At 51.3% G+C, this 27,481-nt stretch overlaps 1 protein-coding gene across 1 annotated transcript; it reads right to left on the bottom strand.

Moving 5' to 3' along the window:
- On the bottom strand, positions 1-26,063 carry WNT9B (Wnt family member 9B). Its single transcript, XM_086355332.1, has 4 exons — positions 25,813-26,063; positions 7,778-8,031; positions 6,960-7,225; positions 1-6,173 (listed from the first exon to the last, which is right to left on the bottom strand). Exons 1-4 carry the CDS (start codon positions 25,890-25,892, stop codon positions 5,700-5,702), a joined length of 1,074 nt encoding a protein of 357 aa, XP_086211458.1. The 5' UTR covers positions 25,893-26,063; the 3' UTR covers positions 1-5,699.
- Between the last annotated feature and the right edge of the window lie 1,418 nt (positions 26,064-27,481).

Below are 27,481 nucleotides of genomic sequence, written 5' to 3'. Positions count from 1 at the left end.
AGAATCTTCAAGTATCAACTCCCACAGATGAGTCATGACCCACAAAAGGAAAGGGTAACTTTATATGGGAGAGAGCTGGAGGAAACCACCTTAACCAAGCGATGAAATTGAGCATCTCAAGTAAAGCTGATAAACCTCGGCTCCTGACAGCACTCACAGAGAAGGGCGCACACCCCCAAGCTGATCTCTTGCCAAAACGTTTAATCAGAATCTAGTTATAAGGACACAATCAGACAGATCTCGGTTGAGAGGCATTCTTCAAGACACCCAGCCTGAACTCTTCAAAATATCAATATAGTGAAAGCAAAGAAGGCAAGGAGACTATTCTAGAAGAGAGGGGGCTAGAGAGACATGACAGCAAAATTCAATGCCCAATTCTTGAGTGGACCTTGGATCAGGGAAAAAAAGCTATGAGGGATATTTTGAGGGGCAACTGGAGAAATTTGAATGGGGATTGTGTATTAGACAATCTTGTGTCAATGTTAAATCTCTCTGATGTGATTATGGCCTTGTCATTCTTTTGGAGAACAAGTGATAAAGTATTTAAATGCTTTGGTGTCTACAGTGTCCTCACATGTGGATCAACAAAATAAATATACATGTATTTATATATTTATTTATACATGTATTTAACTATATATAGAGAAAATATGGCCAAATGCTTTTAAAAGGGGGTCTATCCACCTGGTGATTGACTCTGCAAGTCCTGATCCCCAGGGAAAGTAGTGGCCCTGAGCAGCTAAGGGTGGAGGGGCCCAAGGGCCTGTTTGGAAGCTGGTCTGGGGGCTGGAGAAGTGAAAGGCTCCGATATGAGTGGGAAGAGGCTAAAGGCAGTATAGGGTAGACAGAAGACAGGGTTTAGAGGCTAAGACCTGGGTCTGCAGTGAGTCACTTAACCATATTGTGCCTCAGATTCCCTCTCTGTAAAAAGGGAAGGAAGGCGCCTGCCTCATGAGGCTCAGGTGAGGAAACAGGTGAGAAACCCTTCGGTGGGCTGGAGCCTGCTGCTGTGGGTGTGGACACGCCTGTCACTACTGTGGGCCCAAGAACACAAGGGAGCGGGAACACGTTAAGACAGGCAGGGGTGTGGACCTCACTCTGCCTCCCACCCCGGGGATCCCGTGTGGATCCCAGAAGGCTGAAGAGCCAGGGCAGGCAGGGCCAAGCCTTCTCTGCTGCCCTTTGTTCTGAAAGGGGCCTCCTCTCCCATCAGCCCTCCAGCAGCAGCTGGTGGAAGACACGCATTTGCACATCCCAAAGCGTGCTGGGAAGGCAGTGGCCAGGGAGGGACTTGAGGCCAACGTGTAAGTGACTGAAACCTCCGCATGGTCGTGTGTCTTGTGTCTCTTGTGGGACCACAAGTCCCTGAAGGCTCCTGCTCTGCCTTAACTTGCCCCCACCCCACCCTGCATGGCTGGCCACAGGCTGTGGGCCCTAGAAATACTTGTCATCTCCAGGAGGGCACCTGGGCTCTGGCCTGGTCCTACTTGGTGTATAACCTTTGGTGGGTCACCTCCTTCCTCTGGGCCTCGGCTGACCCAGGATCCATACAATGGGATGATCCATCTCTGTGCTCCCTCCTTCCAAGGGGAGGCAACAGCGCAGAGGCAAGAAGTCATACTTTGCACACGTATGTGTGTCTGAGTCCTTTTGCTGTTTACCTGAAACTATCACAACATTGCTAAGCGGCTATGCCTCAATACAAAGTAAAAGTTTTTTAAAAAAGAACTCATCCTTTGGCATTCATGCACTCTATGTTCTATCCTGATGCCATTGCTGGTCATTAGGAGCCTTCACCCCTCACAGCCTCTGTTACCTTGACCATGAGATGGGGGTGGTCATGTCCAACACCCAAGGTCATTGCTATAAAGTGAAATAAAATAGGTACCAAGAGCTGACATGTGGTTTATTGATTTATTGTCTCTCTCTCCCACTAGAGGGGCAGCCCCACAAGGCAGGGACTTCCTCTCCTTCCCTTACACCCCAGCACCCCGGATGGTGCCTGGTGCTCAATGGGAGCTCCCTAAACCACCATTGACTGCCTGGATGGACAGAACAGGTGGTTGGTACGTGATGGCTCCCTCTGTGGTTCTCAAATGTGCTGAGACATAAAGCATTCAGAGTTCATGATTGTTGAGAAAGTAAATTCGGGGAAGCAAGAAGTAATCTTCAGGGCTGGTCTGTCTGTCTGTTGGCCAGCAGAGGACACCAGAGAAGCTGGGTTTATCCAAACCAGGGACAGACATGATGTGCCCACAAGAGCCAGCAACATGCATGAGTGAGGTGTGTGTGTTGAGGTGTACTTGGCAAACTAGGGAGCCCCCATGTATCCTGTCTAATAGGGCTCCCTCTCTCCAGTTGACTGTGGGCAGGGTGGGAATGAAGGACCACCATGCCCGTGCAGCTGATTTTACAAAAGAAGCCAGAAATCCAAAGGAAAACAAATCACTTGTAAAGGAAAAACACAGGGACTTCCCTGGCAGTCCAGTGGTTAAGACTCTGTGCTTCCAGTGGAGGGGGCAAGGGTTCGATCCCTGATGGGGGAACTAAGATCCCACAGGTTGTGCAGTGTGGCCAAAAAAAAGAAAAGAAAAACACAAACAAGAGCAAATAAAACCCATCTTTGGGCTGGGAGGGGCCCTCAGTACAGCCAAACCCTCTCAGGTGGTGTGGGCAAAGGGAGGGAGGGCCCAGTGGAGCCCCTGGAGTAGCCTCCACGGGGTCCTCAACTCTCCAGGCCCCTCAGGCAGTCCCAACCCCTGAGACACAGAAAATGCTGACATGCTGTCTAGATCGGTCCGGGTGTATCCAGACTTTGGGGCTCCCAGGTCCAGGATAGATCAGCTCCCGTCACTTGGCCCATGTCGATGCTCAGGAAATATTCAGTGAAAGGACCTCTTCAGTGTGACTTCGAGCACAGCCCTCCACCTCTCAGCAGCATATGCAAAATGGGTCGTGATGTGGCCGCACCTACCTCATAGGGAGAGTGGGGAATCGAGGGAGACTAGAGGGACCAAAGTCGTTCCGGAGATCAAAAGTGCTTTACAAATGCCAAGTGTGGTCATCCTTGTTATCATTATTATCATAAGCAGGACAGTTTTTCCAGAGCAGAAGCAGGGGCCTGGGACCCGGAAGAGCCGAGAATATACAACGACTTCACAAGGAGGATCGGATGAAGCCCGTCGGAGTTTGTGCTCAGAGAAGATGCTGCTCACCAGCTCCAGGACAGAGCCACCCAAGGGACATGGAGTCCACCAGATCTCTTCCCTGGCCACCTGGTGTCCAGTTCGTGGGGACCCCAATCACGCCAGCTGTATTTCCCCAGATATACACAGGCTTCCAGCAGAATACACAACCCCCACAGATGCTGCCCATAAAATATAGAAACTATATAAATAACATAAATATTTTCTCATACATATCTTAGCTATATAAATTATTTTCTTTTGCCCTAAAAACTCTATATATATGCGAGGTAGACAAAAAATACCCTGTGAATGTTTCCCTTAATGCTATAGAATGAGTGGTCAGTGGCCACTGGTCCCAGGGGCCCCAGTTGGGCTGAGATGGACCTTTGGGGGCAACTGGAAGAGAAAGGGGTGGGAGCAGGGGAGGAAGAGAGGAGAGACAGCTGGACAGCGAGGACCTGAGAGGCCGAGGGGCCCTGAACCGCATCATCCTGGGCTGGGTCAGTGTTACTGGCTGGCCGTGGCCTCAGTCCCTCAGAGTCTACCCTTTATCTTCCTGCCACCCCTGCACTGCTGGCCATGGGCCTGGGGTGCAAATGGCATTTCGGAGAATCAGGCTCCCCCTTCCTGCTGCCTCATGCCTCAGGGTGAGCCATGGCAGAGGCAGAGCTTGGGTCTCATAAGGATGGATTGGGCAGGCAGAAAGAAAGTCTTCATGCAATGGAGGCATGGAGGGAACTCGGGAGACAGCCCTTTCTCCTTCTTCTCTTCCTGCCAAGATGTGGGCCTGCTGCTCGGGTCAGCAAAGTCACTCTCGGGAGGGGTCTCAGGTCAGTAGGGCTTTTCATCAGAGCCTCTGCAGCCAAAGTCCTTCCAGCATCCCTCAGGAGGCTGCATGATCCACCGAAGACAGGGCAGGGTCTCCTTGCCCTCAGAGATCACAGGGAGCCCCCAGGAGCTGCTTCCTGGGGCTTGCACAGACGGTTTCTCAGCACTTGGCTGATTCTGAAGTTTCCTGTCCCGGCAAAGGGTCAGCAACTCTGGGTTCAGGGAGAAAGGAAGCTGACAGAGGGCGCGGCAGGGCCAGCAGAGCAGCCAAGGGCGTCCCGAAGGAGGTCACTTCCTCCCGGCTGGCATCAGGCCCTGCTCTGGGAAAGCACATGGCTTCCAGCAAAGTGACCCCTGCAAGGTCTGCATCCTGATCCAGAGAGGTGTGTGCTGCTGAATGAGAGCCCTCAGCCTGGCAGGTCCCAGGGGCGTGCCTGCATGTTGGAGTGGGGAGGCCTGTGTGTACCCATGGGTAGTACCAGCTCCTCTCGCCTCCCTCCCAGGGCCTTAGTAGGTAGCCCTGGAAATATCCACAGTATCGGAAGGAATTAGCAGCCACTTCTCTTCCTCAGGTAAAAGCCAAGGTGGAGGGCCCTTAGTAAATGAAAGGGGCCCCCAAAGAGCCCAGCTTAGCAAACACTTCCCATGTTCATAACTCCCGCCCAAGCAAAAGCCTGAATTAGATGAGTAGCCGTAGAAGTAGAAATGTAACTGAATCAAAACTCATACACCAGCTCTCGTATATCACGCCAGCTGTGCAGGGCCTCACCGCACAGGGCGACCCCAGCTACTGGGAGTTGACCCAAGTGGGCTCATGGTGGGGCTGAGAAACTGAGGGGGTCTCTGTCTCCCTGGGCAACCTCGGTGTACTATCTGAGCCTCACCCTGGGGACTGGCTCGTCTACTGGGCTCGCGTCCACTGGTGTTTTTACTGAGCAGCGCTGGTTGGGCATGGGTTACTCAGCTCTCAAGGTGAGAATGAGGGCTGGTGGAGGCATGTTTTAAAAACCAAAACACAAGGATCCAGGGCACATAGCTGACTCCTGCTTTCCTTTCTCCAGACCAACGGCTCCAACCACCTGGCCTTTCCTCCCATCTCTAGCACAGCAAAGCTCCAGGGTGGGGAAATGAAGGCATATGACCCCCAGGGTTGACTATCACCTGGGTGGGGCCTGAGGGCTGACCTGACCCATCCCAGCCTGACTCCAGCCTTAGCTTCCAGCTGACCCTGCCTCCCTGGGCCTTCTTGGCCCAGAAGTTCACCTCCCAACCTCTGGCTGGCTTTAGTCCACTAATCCCAGGATTCATGATGGCGAGATGTACTCGCTCTCCTCTCTAAAACCTCAGTCCTGCCCTCCTCTGGGTCTCCCTTAGTTCCCTCCACATCCTTTCCACTCTGCCCTCCTGCTCCAAGTCCTCAACCAGGCTGGGGACCCTCAGGTTCAGGGGTGGGGCTCTCCTTGCTGAGAGCTGAGAGAGGGGAAGCCTGATGGGAGCCAATGGGGAGAGGCGCATGAGTGTGCTGGCACGCACGTGGGTGATCATGCGCATGACACGTGCTCCTGCCCGGGTTGGCGGGAGCGGGAGTAGCGGGGGGAGCGGCTGGACAGCCGGCTGGCCTGGAGGTGGCCCGGTGCCATGGGAGGTCCTGGCAGCGCCTGGCTGGCACACTGGGCAGCGGGCCTAGTGCTTACAGGTGTATACAAGCTCCTCCCGCACACACTGCTGGCACTCCACGTAGCAGCACCACTGCACCTGGCAGTGGCAGGAGAAGGCCGTCAGGCGGCTCTGGGTGTCGTAGCCGCGCCCGCAGCATAGGCTGCTGCAGCTGGCCTCACGGGAGCACACCCTGCCCCCTGTGCCAGGTGAGTACTTGCTGGGCCGGCAGAAACTGGGCGAGTCCTCCATGTAGACCAGGTCCCCAGGCCGCGGCGCCGGGCCCTTGCTGGGACTGCCTGGTCTGGCCGGTGCCCACAGCTCCAGGCGGCCCAAGGCCTCATTGCTGGCACTGGACACCTTGACGGCTGAGTCGTAGCGCAGCTTCAGCACCTGGCCTGTGTCGCGGAACGGGGACAGCTGCTTCCAGCAGGTGCGCACGGCGCAGGAGCCTGACACGCCGTGGCACTTACACGTGGTCCGGAGGCCACTCTTCACGGCCTGCGAGGAGAGGCAGGAGGGAGGCGTGGTCAGGGCCTCCAGGCTGCAGCCCCCGGAGTGCCAACTGTGGCCGGGGAGCCGCAGGAGGATGGGAGAGGACAGGGGAGGCCCACATGAGGCGGGCAGCTAAAACTCAAGCTGGCCCATGTGGCACATTAGTGCAAACTAGCTCTAGGCACCCCTTTTCCTGGGCAGAGACAGTCTGAGGACCGTCTCACCTTGGTGAGAGCAGCGGGGGCTGGATCTCACCCCAGCACCTCCCCGGGCCCAAAGTTCCTGTGGAGCAGACAGCTTGCACAACTGAACACAGCAGCCCTGGTTTACATCAACTCAGTGATGGGAACACAGGACACAGAACTCAGTCTCTTAAAGAAATGGAGCCCGAGCTTCTCCCAGCTTCCCGGTCCCAACAGACCTGGATACTTTTTACCATCCAGTCTTCCCACTGCTGTGTGACCTCAGCTAAGTCCCTTCTGTCTTCCCATCTGTAAAATGGAGGAGGGCCAGGGGTTGTACCAGATCAGTTTTCAAACACCATTGGCTCCTAGGGCCTCCAGGAAGGGCAGTGCTTGGAATGGAGACCCTTCTCCAAACACGTTCCTGCCTCACCAAGCCAGGCTCCCACCTGGTACTTGATAACAGTCCAGAGTAGATGCCTAAGGAACACTGGTTGAAAGGATGAGGTTCATCCTGGACGGCCTCTGTGTGTGTCCTGCAGGGGGGTAGGGTGGGTACTGGCCTCCTAGAGACCCGGCTCCCCGGCTCTGCAACCAGCGATACACTCACCTTGATGCCCACGTGGGTGTTGTGGGCGTCTGCCCGCGCCCGCAGGTCTTTGCTTCCTCTCTTGGGCCCCAGAAAGTTGTTCAGGAACTTGGTGCTATACTTGAGGTTGTCACCACACACACCCCACTGCCAGGCTTGCCGGCTCTCGAGGCCCGGGGAGTCATCACAGGTGCACCGCTCCATGCGGCCAGCGCTGCAGGCCCGGGCCAGAGTGTGCGTAAGGGCGGCTGCGGACACCGCATACAGGAAGGCCGTCTCCTTGAAACCTGGGCCGGGCCGGGGGGGGGGAGTGGGATCGGGAGGGAGGAGGAGAGTGGGCTCAGGGGCTGTGAGCTGCCCTCTGAGGGTAGACAGGCTGGAGGGAGGGGCGTGTTACCCCAAGGACACAGTTCAGGGCACTTGCCCTGTCGCCCACCCCTTAAATTCAGGCTGCAAGTTGCTGTCTAAATGGAGCTTCCTGTTCCCTGCGGGATGTGTGCCCAGGTTCTCAGGGCGGCAGGATGGGGGACTGCTTCCTCTACTGAACAGATGAAAACACAGATGCAGAGAAAAGTGACTTAGGCGCCTGGTGAGCGCTAAAGCTGGGCTAAACCACTGATCTTGACTCCAAGGTGATGCGTGAGCAAGTTGGACCAACCTGTTTCTGAGCTGGGTTCATAAAAGCAACGTGGACTAGGGACAGGGGCCTGGGGAGTGGGAAAAGCAGCCCTCCTCCTCTCGGTTCTCCCCCCCCCCGACCCTCCTGCTCCAAGCCTCCTCCTCCCTGTTCTCCTCCCCGGGCTCCTTCTCCTCACCCTCCTCCCCACCCTCCTCCCTACCTCTCTTGAGCAGCCCCGTCCTCCCCTCCAGGCTGCAGTTCCAGCGCTCATGCCGGAACTGAAACTGGCACTCGAGCAGGCTGAGGTGTGCGGCATCCTGCAGGGTCTCAGCCAGGCCTGGCTCCCGCCGACAGAGCTGCTTCTGCCGGCGGGACAACTTCAGGAGGTCACACTGCTTCAGGTGGGCCCCGCCCTGTGCTGGGGCAGCGGTGCCCAGCCCGGGGAAGGGCGTCAGGACCTCCCGCCCGGTCAGGCTAAAGGGAGCAAGAGAAGGGAGACCAGTGACCCTTGGGGGTTGTGATGGAAGGTGAAAGATGACAATCCCTAAGGATGGGGGGCAGGTGAGGGGAAGGGGGCCTTCTTGGGGGCTGCGTTATTTGGCCTTCTGGGAGGGAGGCTGACCCCATTTTACAGAGGAAGAAACCAAGGTGCTTAAAATAAGGGTGAGTACAAGATTTCAAACTCAAGTTTTCTGGAAGCCAAAGTCCCTGCTCTTCTTATCCACCTTGTTTCCCAAACTTGCCGAATCAGAAAAATCATATGGCATGCTTATTTAAAATACAGATGCCCAGGACTTTTCTGGTGATTCAGTGGCTAAGACTCCATGCTTCCAACACAGGGGGTATGGGTTCAGTGCCTGGTTAGGAAACTATGATCCCACATGCCACATAATATGGCCAAAAAAAAAACCTTTTTAATTAAAAAAATTTTTTTCTTTTAAACTCCAAAAAAAAAAAATACAGATGCCTAGGATCTATACTTAACAGTTCTGCTTCTCTTGGTCTGGAATAGGGCCTGGGAATCTGTACATTTACCACATTCCCTGGGCAGTGCTGAGAATCAGGGCAGTTTGGGAAATACTGTATGTAGTTATCAGCTGCTTCCAGGAAGGGAGAGCCATGTTGCTAAGGGGGGGTGGTGGCAGAGGGATGTAGCCACTGAGAAGGTATCCGGCCAATGGCCCTGGCATCCCTCTCCCCCTTACATTAGGTAGCTGCCCAAGTAACACCAGGCCAAGCTAACTTGTCTCCACAATCCCCATAGATCTTTAACCATCTGGACACTCCATGTCTGCTACCAAGAGATACTTGGGGAATACCTGAATGGATGGAAGATTGGGAGGATGGGGAGATGAAGGAAGAAGGATGGGTGGATGGATTGACAGGTGGACGCAGATGAAGAAGCTGCATTTCCATCAGGCTATCAGCCCCTGAATTCTTATTCTGCTGTATCTGAAGTCCAGGAATGCTTCAGTCAGGCTGCCACGTTCCAGTGGCTTGACTGTCACTTCCTAGCTGTGTCATCCAGAAGGATTGATTTTTCTCCTCTGGGAAGTGGAAAGAGTGATCCTCTCCACCTCCTGCACTGCTGGGAGGATTGTATGAAAAGTTACTAACCACAGAGTTTTGGACTTGCTGTTTCACTTTCCCCCGGCTGGAGTTTCTCAACTCTTTCCTCTTGCAAGATGCCTTATTCTCTAACCTGGCCAGAATCTTCCCATTGTCCAGATAAGGAAACAAAGGTTTTAGGTTTTACAAAGAGGTGATGACTAGCCCTCTTTTCACAGCAGATCAGCAGCAAGGTGAGGACTACAAACAGAGCTCACCTTCCATGCCCCCAGAAGCGATCCATGAGATGTTTCTCCCAGTTCAAGTTATCTGCTGTTTCCTGGACCCTGGTGGCCCTCGGTGTGGGTGGAACATATACATCAATGTGGCAACCAGGATGCAGCCCCTTTCTGGAATATGCTGGCCTTATAACCACGGGAAAAGATCAAAGGTGGAAGCAGTGCTGGCTCTTAAGCTCCTGCTTGGATGTGAGACTTGTCACTCGTGCTCAAGCACCACCAGCCAAGGCAAGCCCTGTGGCCAAGCCCTGAGTGGTCAGAGAAGCCCACATCCCACAGAGCCAAGGGCATGGCTCTCCTGTTTGGAGCCACCTGCCCCAGCCAGGACATCTGGCTGGATGCCACACCCTGCCTGTCTGCCCCAGGGAGGGTGTGGGTCCTGGCCAGGCCCCAACTGCCCCCAGAGAGTACCCGTAGATTCCAAATCCATCAGGTGCAGCCAACCCAGTGTGGAGCATATCTCCGAAACTCCTGAGTAGAGACAGATGCTATCAGGCTCCTCCCGGTCCAGCCTGGCCCTGGGCTCCCCTCCCAGACAGGGTGAGGGCAGGGACCCGTTAACCATTAATCTGGGGGCAAATGGATAAATTTCCAGTCCACCAGGTCTACACCCAAACCCCTCCCTGCAGTCTGGCAGGAAACCCTCCTCAGAGCTCGACCCTTGGCAAGTCCAGAGCAGAACCTGATGTCAACTCCAGCCCAGGAGGCCCCACCCTGACCAGCCTCCGGTGTGGAGGGCAGCTTGGGGGCTGCAGGAGCAAAGGGCACAGCAGCCATCTAACCCCTCAAATGTCTTCCTCCCCACACCAGCAGTGGGTGTGAAGGACAATTTCTGCTCAGGCAGTTCCTGTGTTTCAGAAATTGGGACCTCCCTTGTAGTAGTGATTGACAGGTAAGAGGACAAACAGGGAATGCTGGGAATTTGGGGCCAACAGGGCTGCACATCCTTCAGGGTTTGTCTCAAATGACATTTGCATATTATTTTTATATCATTAGACCTATATTATATAACTTATATTCTACTACACAATATTATCTACCATGGTTTTGGGTTTTTTTGGCTGTGCTGCATGGCTTGTGGGATTTTAGTTCCCAGTCAGGGATTGAAGCTGGTCCCGGCAGTGAAAATGCTGAGTCCTTATCGCTGGACTACCAGGGAATTCCAATATCTACCATATTTTGAGTGCTTATTACTAAGTCCCTTAAATTACTCTTGCAGACACCTGTTGGGTTGGCTGCCTACCTGGTCTTTCTACCGCCATGGTTACCCTGTCAGCCATTTTATACCATGTGACCTTGCTCTGGCCTGTTGATTGGACCACTGAGGATCACATGACCCAAGCTGGGCCAATCCATTCTTTCTCTGGGAATTTGGAATTTGACTTAGAGCAAGCACACAGTTGCTTTCTCTCTCTTTCTTTGGGTGACTAGGCTTGTAACTCAGGAGGTACAAAGAGAAAGCTGATCCGAAGAGAGAGAGAAAGTGACTCAAACACAGAGAGAGAAGCAGAAGTAAGAATGGGAGGGAGAATTTCGGGAGCTTTTCAGTCCCTGGCCCCAGAGTCTTCCTGTGGTCATCACTGTTCTTGCTTGAGACACTTCTGTCTGTAGAACAACATCAAGGCTGGGAGTCAATTTGTCTAATTAAGGGTGTCATCCCTGATCACCCACCTCCTGACAGCTGTGGAGTACCACACTCCCTGGGCTGTCCTTGTGAGCTCAGTTCAGCAAACACCTTTTCCCCCATCAACGGTTCCTTGTTTTTTTAATTTCGTGTAATTGACCCTGTGATTGATGGCCCCAGGAGTCCAGTATAAAGTCGGTTAATTTTATTAGCAGTAATGACACTTAGTAGCGATTAATGGTCAGGAAAGGCAGTCAACCGCACAGGAGCCTCAGGCCACACCGGGCTCTGGTCTGCCCAGGGTTGCTCTCAAAAAGTACCCCCTCACAGCCTCAGGGACCCCCTTAAGGGCCTAGGAAGACAGTTGAGAGACATACCACCCAGTTTCTCTTTTACTGGGTTGGCCAAAAAGTTTGTTCAAGTTTTACTGTAAGATGTTATGGAAAAACCCGAATGACCTTTTTGGCCCACCCAATATTTGTTTTCTATGTTGTAGTCTGGGATCATTTTTCCTTTGAAGAAAGAGTACTGTGACATTAAACTTGGAATATACTTCAGCTGGTTTCCTTAAACAGTGCTAGTAAATGCTGTAACACATGCCCTACGGATGCCAAGGTATCTGCTAGAGATGGTTTCTTCTTGGACCTCAGGAGAATTATAGGTGTTGGCGGTTCCAGTCTGTTCCAGGGTCCATGGGCATGACCAGTTCTCCTTTAAGAAACCATCTTTTCTGGCACCCCAGGCCTGAGAACCCCATCCACCAGGCCCTTCTGCAAAAATCTCCATCCCCCACACGTTAGTTGAGCTCCTTGAGGTTCAGATGAACAATCAGAGATCAAGTAAGCATCAAGACAAAACCTGTGGTTGTAATGAAGACACTGCCCCCTGGTCAGGTCAGATGCGATCAACCAAGCAAGTGACCAGTGTTCAGAACAGAAGCACAGAGGATGGATAATCTGTGAACTTGCCAATTGCCCTTCCAGACTGAGGAACAAGAGGGCCTCCAGGCCCCTGCCTGACTCAAGTGCCCCTGAGCCACACAGGACAACCCCGCCTTCATCGGTTGTACCTGCTTTGGCCCAGCTGGTCTGTCTCCCCCATTCCTGTTTCCTGTTGGGCTCTCTCAGGCTGACTGCAGCCTCTCACGTCCCATTAGGAAAGCAGCGACCCCATGTGACCAGCTCCACTCTCTTCTCCTCTTTGTCCCCAGCCTGTGCCCCTCTGCCCTCTGCGCCCTCAGCCAATGGCCCTTGGTGCTCAGGATGATAAGACCAGAAGCCCCACTCACACACAATGAGATGCCATTGGCTTTGACCCCAGAAACTCTCCAGTCACTTCCCAGGCTACCTTGTCTCCCTCCAAAGTGGGGAAAAGTCAAGGGTGCCCCTCAGGACTTCACTTCATATCCCACCTCCCCAAGCTCCCCTTCCAATCACCCGGCCTTTCCCACCCCTGCCTCCTTTCGCCTTGTCCAAGGCTCACCCCATCCATAGTTTTGGCTAAAGCTGCTCCATCTAGGGCATTTCCCTGGGGGTCCAGTGGTTAAGAATCCACCTTTCAATGCAGAAGATGTGGGTTGAATCCCTGGTCAGGGAGCTAGGATCCCACATGCCATGGAGCGACTAAGCCCATATGCCACAACTACTGAGCCCATGCTCTGGAGCCCACACACAGCAACTAAGACCCAACATAGCCAAATAAATAAATACATAATTATTTTTTGTTTTTTAAAGCTGCTCCATTTGGGATGACCTTGAAGGAAGCAAAAGCAGGTTCCCCCAGGCTTTGGGGGAAGCATTGGTCTAGCATCAACAGGACCCCAGGGACCACCAAACCCATGGGCAGAACTGGAAGTTCTCCCTGGAATGATCACCCACAATCTCCTAGAGTGTGGGGATCCAAGGACCCTCAAGGCTGTTTAGCTCTGGGGAGTCTGGTCCCAGGTCTGCCCTCATTCACTGGTGACCCCAGGGATGCCCTCTCAGCCCCAAGCTCATTCTATACAACAAATACACCTTGTCTAGCAGAAGAGCCAGACCAGAGCCAGACTGCCTTGGCTCAAATCCTACCTCCACCTCTTACTAGCTGTGCCACCTTGGACAAGGCGCTTCACCTCTCTGTGCCTCACCTGTGATATGCAGACATCACAGGACTTTTCACATGGTTGTTGTGAAGACTGGGCTTCCCTGGTGGCTCAGACAGTAAAGAATCCACCTGCAATGCAGGAGATCCAGGTTCCATACCTGTGTCAGGAAGATCCACTGGAGGAGGGCATGGTTACCCACTCCAGTACTCTTGCCTGGGGAATCCCATGGACAGAGGAGCCTGGCAGGCTACAGTCCATGAGGTCACTAAGTGTCAGACAGGACTGAGCAAATAAGCATATTGTGAAGATTAAATGAATTAACATCTGTAAAGCTCTTAGAACAGTGCCTGGCACACAGTAAGCTCCAGGTCATTGGAGCTTACAAGAAGTGTAAGCTTATAAGAAGTGTCATTCTTCCTTAAAAAAAAAAAAAATTATGTATTTGGCTCTCCTGGGTCTTAGTTACAGCACACAGGATCTTCAACCTTTGTTGTGGCATGCAAGATCTAGTTCCCTGACCAGGGATTAAACCTGGCCCCCCTGCATTGGGAGCACTGAGTCTCAGTCACTGACCACCAAGGAAGTCCCAAAAGTGTTATTCTTAAGCATCTGCTATGTGCCAGGTGCCGTGCTGGGTGCTGGGACATGCCATCACAACCTCTAGGTTGTGGGGACCCCAGATCCCAAGGGGGCAGGGGAAGGAGAAGGCTTTGAACCAGCCCAGCTCCTGGGGAAACCATCCGTAGCTGCTCAGGGACCAGATCAGATCTCCTAACACCATCAGGGTAAAAACCTGACCTCAGCCAGGCTCCTCCTGCCTGCAGTGGGAGGCCTGGGGCGGCAAGGGAGCAGGAGGAAGCTCTCAGGAGCTCGCTGGAGAAGGCCGAGCAGGGGGAGAGCATTTCCCATCACTGGGAGTGCCTGGCTCTGTTCTTCCAACCCCCACCCCCATCCATGTCTCTGCTTGAGAGGGTCCGATGGTTCCAGAGGAGGCCACCCCCAGGATGTGGGTGGGTGAGCAGGTAGGTGCCACAGGACAAGACTGGCGGTTCCCAGGGTGCTGGGTAAGGCCAACCTGTCTGGACCCTTAGCTGGAGGGACCAGGAGGTGTGCCTGGCACCCGGGCCGGTGCCAACTGCAGGCAGTTACCTGGGAACCAGGAAAGCCTTGTCCTGCCTGGAGCATTGGCCTTGGCCCTCAAAAACCCTATTAGATCCTCCTGATAACAGGTTTCCGCTGCAGGGCCATTTGCATGGTAAGTGGGCCTTTTGTGCTTTCATCTCAAATATCTCAGCCCACCTCTCCTGCCCTCACTAAGCCCCCTAAATACACACACACACACACACACACACACACACACACACACACACACACTCCCCACCTCTTCCCAGAAGGGGAGAGTTAGTGAGGGCAGTGTCTGGCCCAGGAAGAGGGCACATGGCTCCAGGCAGTCCTTTTTCAGAGCAGTGTTGGGGGGAACCCTCAACACCCCTGGCTCCTCTCCCCTCTCGTCATCTGAGGGGCCCCCGAGGTTTATGCTCCTGAGAAGCACCTCCCTCCCTCCATCCTTCACATTCCTCTCTCCTTGACAAGACTCACTGTCACCTCATACCTCCTCCAAGAAGATGTCCTTAGTGAGCAGCCTTAATGGCAGATTTGGCAGGTACCATTTCCCACCTTTATTCCAAGTCCTTCTCCCCACTCCTTTCACTCACTCATTTATTTAAATTTCAGTATTGAGCATCAGCTTCAGGCCAAAGAAAACCAAAAGCCACCAGACTGCTCACAACATCCCTGTCTGGGTCGCAGCCTTCCTTTCCTCCCCAGCTTTCTGTCTCAGAAACTCTAGGACTGAATCAGTACACCTCCCCTTGCCCCACCCTGGAGCCCACCCCTGGCTCAGAAAGAAAAGAGCCTGGCCCAGCTGTGGGCTTTGTCTCTCCAAGAACTGCTCCACTTCCTGTTTTCCAGGGGATGCCTGCGGAGGATGGCATCATGGACTATGTGCTTAGGAGCTAAGTGGGCAGCAAGCAGCCCGCCCAACCAGCTTGCTTTGCATCTCAACAATCTTGGATATTTAGAGCGTGGCTGGTGCAACATCTGTGGAGGAAATGCTTCCCGCTTCCTCCTCCTGTCTCCCTCCCACTCCACTCAGGCTCAGGCTGGAGATGAGGAAGGGGTCTTTGTCCCTGGCACATACTGTACAAATCAGGTGGCATAGTGGCTATGGAGGGGTGGCCTCCCAGCCCCACACAAGTCTGGGGTGATAAACATCTCCCCCAGTTCCCTGGCCGTGTCCAGACGTACATTATTTGAATCAGTACATTCTAGGACTCGGGAAACCCTTCAGGATCACCCAGTTCAGAAGTTTTGCCCTAATGCCTCCTGGGAGGCAGAATCTCCTGAGGGCAGGCAGGAAGGGCCAGAGGTTTACCAAGTAGATAGGTCTCTGTTTTGACTTCTCTGGTGCCCTGGAGGTTCATCTAAGGGTTTTGTGTTTTTTTTTTTTTTTTGTCTCATATGACCCTGAGTTAATGGCAAGCCTGGGTCTGCACTCCAGTTCTCCTGATTGCTTCTATCAAGACTGACAGTTTTTGCTTGCCATTTTAATATATCAGGGAAACAGAATCAGCCATCATCATAGTAAATGTCCAGGGTGATAGGACCACAAGATGGGTAGGATAGAAGGAATGGAAGCCTGGTCAGGTCTCCTCCTCAGAAAACTGAGTTTCTCTTCAGCCAAGAGTCAAAAATAAAACTTAGAGAAGTGGACTGCCAATTCATACTAAAGTGTGACAGTCTGATATAATAAGGCTAGTGCCTGAGAACGCACTTTGCTAGACAAGAGAAGCTGAAAGGAGAGAGTCTGGGATCATGAAGAGAAGAGAGAAAGGGGAAGCCTGGGGTGAGGAAGGGAACGGGAAGGGAAAAGGGGGGCTGGAAGGCTTAAGATAAACTTCCCCAGCTTCTTGGGTTCACAGGCCCAGCCTTGAGCCAGCGGAGGAGTATTAACAGTTTGGAAGACACAGTGTGGCAACTGCAGAGAAAAGCAAGTAGTCACTGAGGCTGTATCACCATGGGGCAAGCAACACCCCCACCAGCTCTGCCCCAACCATGGGACCTGGCTCATGGGCTGGGTGACTTCTGCCAAGTTTTTTTTAAACCATGGTTAAGCTGACCAACTAACCAGCTTGGCAGGCTCTTGGGTGGTCACCCTCCTCAAGGCGGACAGGCAGGCTCAGGCCGGGCTGTGGGCCCTGAGAGCCTGGCCCCTGGTGAATGCCCCATGCGCAACCACCTGTGATGAGGACAATTCCATTGTTTGCAGATGCTCCAGGAGGAGGTGTCCCAGGCTGCAGGTTCCATGCAGCTTCCATTCGCCTGCTGGCAGGACACAGGAATAGCCCATGCCCCTCCACACCCCTCCTCTCTAAAGATGGCAGGAACTTCCACCTCGTCAAGAAACCCTTCCCCGAATAGGCCTGGTGAGGGCCAGAGTGGTCAGGACAGCCCCGGGGGATGGATGGAGTTGTAAGAGGCTTCCTTGGGAAGAGAGTAGGGTCTTCCAGAGCAGGACCAGAGCAAGTTCCCGTGCTGGACTGTTCTGGATGCAGAGCCAACCAGGGCTGTAGCAAAGGGCCCCTCCTCTCAGGCCAGGCTCTTTCTTGTCCTCCTGCCTTGGCTAAAGTAATCCAGCCTCCATGCCTTTCTTCATGGTATAACCGCTACCTAGGTTGCCTTCCCCAGTCCAAAAAGCCCTCATGGATCCCCGGGACTCATAACCACAGCCTTTTCAACACTTGACTCAAAAATGCAGGGAACGGGAAAGGTGATCCTGAGGCCCCATCCAGCTTTAATAGGCTAAGATGCTTGTCTGCCTCTTCCAGAAGTCCTCCTTACTTGCCAGCCCCATCCCACTCTGACCATCCAACTTCTCTGACTTCTCTGTATTTTGGGATTATAGCACCATTAGTTCTTCATGGTTCACACTTTTTTTTCCTTCTTCCCCAGGGCTGTAGAGAGTTTCTCTCCAAGTAGCCTGTAACCCCCTTGGGAGAGGTCCTGGTTTCTCATCCCCAGAGGTCCCCCAGCCCCAGCCCAACACCTGCTGACTGCATACATCCCTCAGAGGACCAATCAAAGAGTATACGTTCAGGCTCTTCCTCAGCTTCTTCCCAGCCCTCCAGGCCCAAATCACTGGCCTCCCTGCTGTCTCAGTCCCAGGCTGCAGGGGTCACCCAGTGACCCCCAATCCCACCAAGAAATCTTCCCAAACTCAAGCCTTGCTCTGGAAGGGCGTGGCTCCGGAAGGGTGTGGCTTCGGAAGGGCGTGGCTATGAAGGAGCTGCCCTGTGGCCACACCCTCCCCAGCCCTCAGGCTGGGAACTAGAGTGCTTATCACTTACCAGATCAGTCAGACCCTGACTCCTCCAACTAGCTCAGCCCCTCTGAACCTGTTTCTGGGGACAAGCTATGCTTGGTCAGCCAGAGCCTCCCTTGATACGCAGTGAGAACTTGGCCCAGGTATTTCTTTAAAACACAACCTGCACCTCCTCTCATGATGATGTTCTATAAGTTTACTGCAGGTTCACAAAATTTCCTCCATGATTCAGGACTCCAGGATGCTCAGACAACTACAGTTTTTTTGTTATGGTTCTGGTGAGCTCATGTGGCAGCAAGACTTGACCTAAACCGAAATGAGAATACTCATGGTCTTTATCTCAACGCGTAGATGTTTTTCTGCAAAAATAATCATGTCTGATTACTGGGTGCTGCCCTCCAAATTGTTAAGGATGTTATGTGATACATGGTATACATATTATCTTTAATATAAAAATAATATAATATGCATCTGGCCTCAAAGGGATGGTCACTATGGGGAAAGCAGAACTTCTCTGCGCTTACCCTTAAACTAGACTCTTTGGAATTTCCAGGACTGACTGAATATGGTGGTTTGATTTTCTCTTGGCTCTTTGAAAGTCTCCCAGTGAGACAGTCTGGGCTGGAAGTGTCTGGCCCCAACCCCGGCTCATCTCTGCTGCCCCCAGGATTCCCACAGAAGGTCAGGTGTGGCTGACTTCCAGAGTCTGACAGGGGCTCACTGCTTTGCTTCTCGCTCCTGTCCAGGCAGAGGCCAGGTCATGGCCAGGCAGCTTGTGCTGAGAGGGCCATGCAGAAAGAGTCAACAGACAGGGCAGAGAGGGAGGTTCAGGGGGCAAGGAAGGGTCAGCGGAAAGGAAAGGGGACTACCCACCCCGACGGTCACTATGGACCAGGAGGCAATGCTAGGGATTGTGGGGGGAGCTGACCAACAATGGAGTCCCAAGACTTCTGCTTAAAGGATGCTATGCATGAATCCGAAACATGAGCACATAAAAAATTAGGTAACATACCTAGAGTTGAAGACATGTAGTGCCAGAGATACCTATGACGTATGCCAAGTGAAAGAGGCTACAGGGCAGAGGACTCAGAAGGTCAGAGCTGCCCAGGTCTCAGCTGGGCATCAGCAGGTGAGAGGGATGAAGAAGTTGGCTCCGGATTCTAACAGACTAGAATTCAAGTCTAGGTGCTGCCAGTCAGTAGCTCTGTGACTTTGGGCAAGGCACTTGGCCTGTCTGAGCTTTCCCCCGCTATTCACCTCTAAAGGAAGAGAATTCCACCATCACCTACCTCCTGGGATGTCATTTGGTTGAATGAGATTATGCACATAAAGGGCATAGGAAGGATTCAAATTATACAATGACTGGGATAAAAGAGGAAGAGAGGAAGCAACAAATGTCAAAAAGATGCTCCTCTACTTGGGATTCTCTAAGACAGACCACTAGATTTCTTGGACTCCATATATGTGGATAGCATTTCAGCACTTTTATATACACAAAACCCTCATAACAACCCTACAAGGTAAAGATTAGCCATTTTATAGATGGGAAAACTGAGGTCAGAGCAGCTAACTGACTTGTCCTGGGTCACCATTAGTAAGTGGTTGGCGGGAGGATTTGCACTCTATCCGTGTGATTCCAAGTGCTCCTTATACTAAAGCAGGGCCTTAGGCTGTGTCCCATCCTACTTAGGCTGATATCAAAGTGAGGGTGACCCTCACAGCACCTGGCCCACCTCCTCCTGAGCCCAACTTCTACCTGAGCACACAAGCCTAAAGGCACCAGGACCTCTCTTCCTTAGAAGTTTCCAGCCCAGGAGTCCCTCCCCACCCCTTGCTTCTCTTTCCTCTCTTTCCCTCCATCAGCCTCAGAAACTTCACCACCATCCACGGAGGAGGCTGGTTTGACCTCAGCTCTAGAGCCCAGCTTCTCAAGAGTTAGAGTTGAGCTAGAGACAAGCTAGTCTAAATTCCTTCCCCAAATTCAATGATTCTTATCAGTGATGTTTGGCTTGCAATCTACCACCCCAAAGCAGTAAAATTTCTTCCTTTCTTCTCTCTAACCCTGTTTTCCTCAGGACCCAGTCAATTCCTAGCACTGTTCAAAAAAAAAATCCAAATACATAAAACACTTAGGAATAATTTTTTAAATGTTTGTAAGATCCATACACTGAAAATTATAAAACACTACTGAAAGAAATTTTAAAAGCTCCCCTAAGAGAGATATGGCCAGTTTATAAACCAATAGACTCAATATTGTCAGAAGGCAAATTGACTTACAGATTCACTGCAATCCCAAGCAAAATCCTAGCAGGCCTTCCTACAAATATCAATAAGTTGATACTAAAATTTATGTGGAAACATAAAGGATCTAGAATGGCCAAAATAATTTTGAAAAAGGACATAATGTATAGTACTTGGTTTCAAGATTTACCACACAGTGGCAATAATTAAGACTGTGGTACTGGCCCAGAGATAAGCTTTGTTGGTGGTGTTCAGTTGCAAAGTCATGTCCAACTCTTTGCAGCCCCATGGACTGCAGCAGGCCAGGCTTCCCCATCCTCCACTATCTCCTGGAGTTTGCTCAAGTTCATGCCCATAAGCTTACCAAATAGAATAGCGAGTCCAGAAACAAGCCCTCATATATTGGGTCAATTGAGTTGCAATAAAGATGATGATAAAGAAAGGATCACCTTTTGGACAAATGGTGCTGTAACAAGTTAATATCTACATGGAAAACAGTAAACTTCAATGCTTACCTCACACCATCCATATACATTAACCCCCCAAAAAATCATAGACCTAAGTGTAAGGGCTGGAACTGTGAAGTTTCTAGAAGAAAACATAGGACAAAATCTTTGCAACCTCTAATGGACAGAAATTTCTTGAATGAGAGAAACAAAAAAGCACAAACCATACAAAGAAAAGTTCAAAAATTGTACTTCATCACAATTAAAAACTGGTTCCGGGATTTCCCTGGTGGTCCAGTGGTTAAAACTCTGTGCTCCCAATGTAGGGGCCACAGGTTCAGTCACTAGTCAGGGAAGATCCCACATGCTGCATGGTGTGGCCAAAAAATAAATAAATAAAATTCCTCTGTCTAGAAAGAGTTTTTAAAAATTTTTGTTCTTTGCAAGGTAACAATAAGAAAAATGAAGAGGCAAGCTACAGACAGGGATAAAATATTGCCAATAAATTCTGATAAAGGACTTAAATCCAAAATATGTAAAGAACTCTTACAACTCAATAATAATAAGACAAATAACTCAATGAAAAAGATATTCAAATGATGAATGTACACATAGGAAATGTTCAGCACAGTATTTATCAGTGGAAAAATGCAAATTAAAATCACAATGCGACACCAATACATACCCACTAAAATGGCCAAAATTAAGACTGACAGCAGAAAAGAATATGGAGCAACTAGAACTCTCATACATTACTGTGTAAAGTGGTACAACCACTTTGGAATACTATTCAACCATTTCTTATAAGATCCAGAAATCCAGTCCTAGATACATATCCAAGAGAAATAAAAACATCTGTCCACCAAAAGGGATGTACACGAAGGTTCACAGCAGCTTTATTTGGAAGAGCCCCAAACTGGAAACAATCCAAATGTCCATCAACTGGTGAATGAATAAACAAATTTGGTACATCCAAACAATAGAATACTACTCAGCAAGAAAAAAGGGAAAGTGCTACTGATACATGCCACCATGTGGATAATTTCAAAAACATTATTTTGCACAAAAGAATTCAGATTCAAAAGGCTATATACCCTATGATTCCATTTATATGAAATTCTACAATGGGCAAAACTATCTCAAGTGACAGAAAGCAGGGAAGTGGTGACCTGAGGCTGGTGGGGGAGTGTTGACTGCAAACGAACAGGAGGAGTCCTTTGAGATGATGATACAGTTCCATATAGTAATAGAAGTGGTGCTTACACGGAGGCATACATTCGTTAAAACCCAAATTGTGCACTTAGAATGCATGTATTTCATTGTGTGTGATGTTGGTTTTGAAAAAAATTAAGGTCGTATCTTGCTTCTTCACAATGATGACACCTCTACAACCCAAGAAGATAATGAGAATGCCAGCAGCCACCAAGAGTGAGCCTGTGCTGAGCACTTAGTATGTGCCAGGCACCATGTCAGACCCTTTCATTCATTGTCTCAAGCCTCACACCAGCCTTTAGGATGGGTATTATCATCACCCAAAGCTCAGAAAGGTGAAGACATGTGCCTGAGGTCACACAGCTGGCAAGAGGCAAAGATCAGTTATCAGTGTTAGTTGCTCAGTCATGTCCAACTCTTTCCCACCCCATGGACTGTAGCCCCCCAGGCTCCTCTGTCCACGGGATTCTCCAGGCAAGGATACTGGAGTGGGTTGCCATTTCCTTCTCCAAGGGATCTTCCTGAGCCAGGAATCAAACCCAGGTCTCCTGCACTGTAGGCGGATTCTTTACCATCTGAGCTACTACTTAAGACTGTGCTTTCCTAAACCTATCTATACCATCCTTAGACAGGAAGGAAACACAAACAGTGCAGAGGCCATACATGTACAAAGCAGCACCAGAGTCAACTACAATTTTAACAATTGCATCCACATTAACTATTTCTGAACACAAAATTCATGACTTACAGACTGAATTGGATGACCAGCCTTATCATATTCTCAGCTCATCACATAATACAGTGAGTATTCATTTATAAAACACCACAGGAAAAAAAAAAAAAAAACCACCACAGAGGTTAATATTTTCAGAATTCCCAAGCCAACTGAGTTAAAAGATGAACTCTTGAGCAATCCAAGACTTCCAAGCCAAAGCCGTCTGGTTAGGGAACCTTAGGCCCTCCAGATGCTAAAGACCTTGGAGGCAAGTGACTTGATCATGGACAGCACAGAGGAGTGGTCTGGAGTTGGGACAAACCTTTCTACCTCCCATCTCACTGTCATCATGCCATCTATGGGAGCCTACCTGATACCTGAGCAGAGTTCATAGCATCCTATCTCACTGTTGAGGACAGAAGAGAATGTTGGGGCCCCACCCAACCCACAACAGCCAAGAGTGTCTAACAGAGTTAACCAAATAGGAGAGGGGAGTAACCCTCTACCTACTTCACCCTCTGCATCTCCTTTGCAGCTGTGGCTCTCCTGGATGACCACACAGTATTAGCTCTGGTAGCTAATACTTTCTGTCAAATGAAGAGCCCAGACTGGCAACAGGACCTGATTTCTATGCTGCCTCTCCCACTAGCTTGCTGTGTGACACAGAGTGAGTCATTGAAACTTTCTCACCCTCAGTTTCCTTTTGAAAACTATTTACATCCATCCTGTATACCTCAAGAATAGGTCTGAGGATCAGATTATGGAGGAGCTGAATAAGAAAATTATTTGTAAACTGTAATACTAATGATACTAATACTATCAGCAACACCAGAATTAGGTGCTAGACTCATGCAAAAGCACCAGAAGCAGTTGCTGGCTCACTGACTTGAGGATGATGGCCCCTTCATCTGAAAAATAGGAATAATACATGACCTGCTTGAAGCAGGGAGTTAGACCAGAGAAACTTTTGGGGGTCACTTCCAACTCTTAAGTCTGATTCTATGATTTAAAAAACCCCCAAGAAGATTGGCCTTACCTGTTCTCCTGATGTTTGAATTTTATTTTATTGGGATGACAAAACACTTGATCTTATAGTCAGAAATGAGATTTCAAATGCAAATAATCTGAAGGGAGAAGCACATTACCTCTTATTCTTACTACAGTGTGAATGACTGCTACAGATTACTTCCAGAGAGCAAATTCAAATAGTAGGATGGAAAACCTGGCCTGACTGAGTCACAACAGGGCTTCCTCAGGGAGAATTTAGGCTCATTCCTCTCTGTTCTCCAAACACATAACAGCACGAACCCCCAGTTTTATCTTAATCTCTGAGAATGTGTCTTCCTCCCCAGACTGGGGTGATGGTGGCTTGAGTGCATTTTGCCAGCTATATCCAGTGGAGCTCACAACTTGGAAGAGGGACTCACACTCATATGATCCATCTCACCCCCAGTTCATGCTCGGTCTATGATTTCCCTTTTCATTTCCAAGACTGCCCCATTGCTTACAGCCCTCAAATTCTAACCCTGGGCACTGCCACAAACTCCTTTCCTTTCCAACCACACCAGCCTGGGTGGTCTCAGCTTCCTGGAGCCCTCTCCTCCCATCTCCTGGCCCTTGCCCCATCCTCAACCCTTGAGCCCAAGCAAACAAAAGGATTGTGAAAATGAGCTGATATCCAAGAGGCTGCAGGCACCATTTATTCACCACCCTACTCCATTCCAGCTCAGAAACCTCTGTCAGGGCTGAAATATCAAGACACTCTACCTCATCTTTTTAATAATTAGTAGCATTAGTTGTGCATTTACTATATGCTATACCCTGTTCAGGCTTCCCTGGTGGCAAAAGAATCTGCCTGCAACACAGGAGACCCTGGGTCAGGGTCTAAACAACAACAAAGACCTTGTTCTAAGTGCTTTACATGTACTAACTCACATGATTTGCTGTTGTTTAGTCGCGAAGTTGTGTCCGACTGCTTTGCGACTTTATGGACTATGACCTTCCAGGCTCCTCTGTCCATGGAATTTCCCAAGAAAGAATACTGGAGTGGGTTGCTACCATCTTCTCCAGGGGATCAGACGGATTCTTTACTACTGAGCCCCCAGGGAAGCCCGACTCACATGACACTCATATGAAATAAGCACTATTATCCTCATTTTACAGATAAGAAACTGAAGTACAGCGAGGTTAAGTGATTTGGCCAAACTCACACAGTTAGCAAGTAGATGAATTGGGGATTGAACCCAGAGACTGTGCCTGACCATTTTATCCTGTCTGCTGAAGCAGCAACAGTGCCTTTCCAAGCCTGAAATCATTGGGAAACAAAATGAATGTGCAGTGCCCTTGACAGAGAGCAGATAGAGGGGCTCAGTCACACCAAGTTCAGCCCCTTCTTTGTACAAAACGGGACACTGAGGCCAGAGACTAAGTGGTCTTCCCAGCAAGCTGAGCCCAGAGCCTTAGGGTCTGGGCTGACATTACTCCCACCCCACCCCCTATATATTTCAAGAGAGGCCATTGCCCACAGCCAAGGCATGTTTTAACCAGGGGTCATGACCTGGAAATTAGCCCACAGCCCTATTCCTGTGCGGGACCTCTCAGACCTTCTCTGACCCTTATTTGCCCCTCCCTGCCAGGTCCATAAGACCAGTCTCTGGCAGGTCACTTGCTTGGTGGTTTATGTTTTTGGGGTTTTGTTGGCTTGCTTGCTTTTGCCTTTGCTTGGGTCAGACTGTAAGCCGCACCTTGATTTGGGTGTGGATCACAAAAAGTGCCTTGATTTAAAGAAACAGACTGTATATATTTAGAGCAGGCTTTGGGGGGAGGTCAGGAAAGTCCCTTCACACCCACGACCCCAACTCCTCTACCAAGTCCCTGCAATTCAGGTTCAGAGAAGGAGGGTCAGTTACCCTGTAACTTGCTCTCCAAATACTGCCCGGTCCCACCCATTCTCTCCCCAGATGTCACCCTCAGCTCGGAGCTTCCTTTTCCAATCATGTACACCACCTCCCCATTACTCTCTTCGTCATTCTCCTGAGAATTCACCTGACGCCAGGTCTGAGATTTGGTTGGATTTCCCCTACAGACGGTTCCCTTCTACTCTCCGCACGGTCTGAAGGTTCCTCCATCCCTTCTGGATCAGTGCGATCCCCTCCCCCGACCTCGGTAACAACCCATCCTACCCATCCAGCCAGCCCTCCAGGTCTCAGCTCAGCAGGGCTAAGGCAGAAGGTGTGAAGGGAGCCCCAGGCAAGGATTGGTGACTGGACAGAGCCCAGGATGGGGACGGACAGGGCACAAGTGAGGATCGGAGAGGACGTCCGAGCGCGGGAGGGACTCCTTGGACGGGCAGGGACAGGGAGCACGGGGCGCACAGGCACCAGGTCCGAGACGCCTGCAGAGTCCCGGAGCTTGAGCCGGGATCCGAGACCCGGCTTAGTGGGCGGGACGAGGTCTCGGACAGGACTGGGTGAGAAAAGCGGAGGTGAAGGGGACCAGAGTTCGGACGCTGGAAGGTGCGTTCCGGGACCAGTCCGGGAAGCCAGAGGAGTTCTGGGCACTAACTCCCACCCCGAGATGGGGTTGGGTACTAAGGTCTGAGTTCGAGATCTCGCCGGGGCCGGGGCCAGCGGAAGGGAAAAGTTGGCCTTGTTGCAGAGGGAGGAGGGGGAGGCAGGCGGGCCGGGGCGCGGCGGGCACTGACCCGAAGTAGGCGGCGGCGGCGGCGGCGGGCAGCGCCAGCAGGCAGAGCGCGGCCAGGGCCAGCGCGGGCGGGGGGCGCATGATGCCGGCGGCGCGGAGCCCAGTCGCATCTCCTCGCGCCGCGCAGCGCTCGCAGCGCAGCCACCAGAAGCCCGCAGGGCTTTAAACCCAAGCGGGGCGGAGCGGGGAGGTGGGGAGGGAGCGGCGCTGGCGGCACCCATCCCTGAGCGGCGAGCCCCCCGCCTCATTGGCCCTGCCGACTTGCCCCGCCCCCTGAGGGTGGGGCCACCTCTCCAGGTCCGCCCCGCCCCGCCTCCCGGCCCCCTGCCCACCCTCCCCAGGTAAGAGCTCACCTGATGTAGTGCTTGTCGGGGGACTGGGAGGCTGAAGGACCCCGGCATTGGAGAGGCAAGGATGGGGATACGAAGTGGGAACCAGGGAGCTTTTGCCTCTCCGGGCGGGGTGGATGTACCCGCAGGAAGGGGTCGGGGCGTAAAAGGAGAAAGGAGCCTGGAGTCTGAGAAGTCGTGTCTCATCCACTCTCCAGCCGGTCGGTGCGGGCACCTCTGCCCCAGCTCCGCGACACTGAAGGAGGGCCGGCTGTGGACACAGGAAAAATGCTAAGGGTATCCTGGGATGGGGATACTCATGGTCAGAGCGGAAGCGGGATAAGGGAGCCCAGTTTCTAAACTAGAGTCTGTCGGGGAGGAGGCCTCACTGAGCATTAGTTGATGTTCATGGAACAAAAATCTAGGTTCTCTGGTCAGTGGGGCAGGCAGAGCCTGGGACGGGGTGGAAAGGAACTTACTTTCCAAAGTGCATAGACCCCAGAACTTCTGTCAGACAGGATGGATATGTTCAGTGTTGGGTCATAAAGCTCTGCCTTGCTTATTCTTTTTTTTTTTTTTTTTTAAGTCTAACCCCAATTCCTGCAGTGAAAGTGCAGTGACCAAGGCAGTAGGTGGCTCCCATCTGGGAGGGAGACACACAACAAATCGCCCCGTCAAGGTTTAATATGTTTTTGAGAGTGTTGAATACTGGGTCAAATCGAGCAAAACAAAACATAACTCACACTGAATGTCAAGATCTGAATGTAAAGTTTCCAAAGAATCATCCATGTATGCAGAACATCAGGTGACAGCGACCTTGGCTTTGTGAACACAAAGGCGCTGGGAGACTGGGGGAAGATGGGAGCTGCCACATTAACATATTAACAGCTGCCATATTAACGGCTATAGTGAGCCTCTCTGAGCTCAGTTTCCCTGTCCAATAAGGGCAGCGGTTAATCGACAATCTTCAACAACTCTGCCAGCGATATTGCATCTCACGGTTCTGTGTATTGAGGCATACAGTCCAGTGTGGTGGGCAGAGACCTGAATTCAAATCATGGAAATTATAAACCTCAGATATGAAATGGGGACGATAATAAATAGCTTACAGGATTTTTGTGCAAATAAGAGTGATGCCATGGGAATTCCCTGAAGGCCCAGTGGTTAGGATTTCCCACTTTGACTGCCAAGAGCGCAGCTTCAGTCCCTGGTGGGGGAACTAAGATCCTGTAAGCAGTGTGGCGTGGCCAAAAAAGCAAAACAAAAAAAGTGATGCCAAATGCCCAACAGGTGCTGGCACTCGATATCAGGGGTTGTTAAAACTGTAGACAAGCTGTGCTG

Source organism: Bos grunniens, chromosome 19 (assembly GCF_055505025.1).
Source record: "Bos grunniens cultivar Pamir isolate PY7600 chromosome 19, Bosgru_T2T1.0, whole genome shotgun sequence".
Lineage (NCBI taxonomy): Eukaryota > Metazoa > Chordata > Mammalia > Artiodactyla > Bovidae > Bos > Bos grunniens.
Note: the sequence above shows the minus strand (reverse complement) of the source record. Positions and strands in the feature narration are given on the sequence as shown.

Coding starts and splice junctions, on each gene's coding strand:
- WNT9B (XM_086355332.1), bottom strand. CDS start 25,892: ATGCGCCCCCCGCCCGCGCTGGCCCTGGCCGCGCTCTGCCTGCTGGCG. Junction 8,032..25,812: donor GCCGCCGCCGCCTACTTCGG/GTCAGTGCCCGC, acceptor TGCTCCCTTTAG/CCTGACCGGGCGGGAGGTCC. Junction 6,174..6,959: donor ACACCCACGTGGGCATCAAG/GTGAGTGTATCG, acceptor CTCTCCTCGCAG/GCCGTGAAGAGTGGCCTCCG.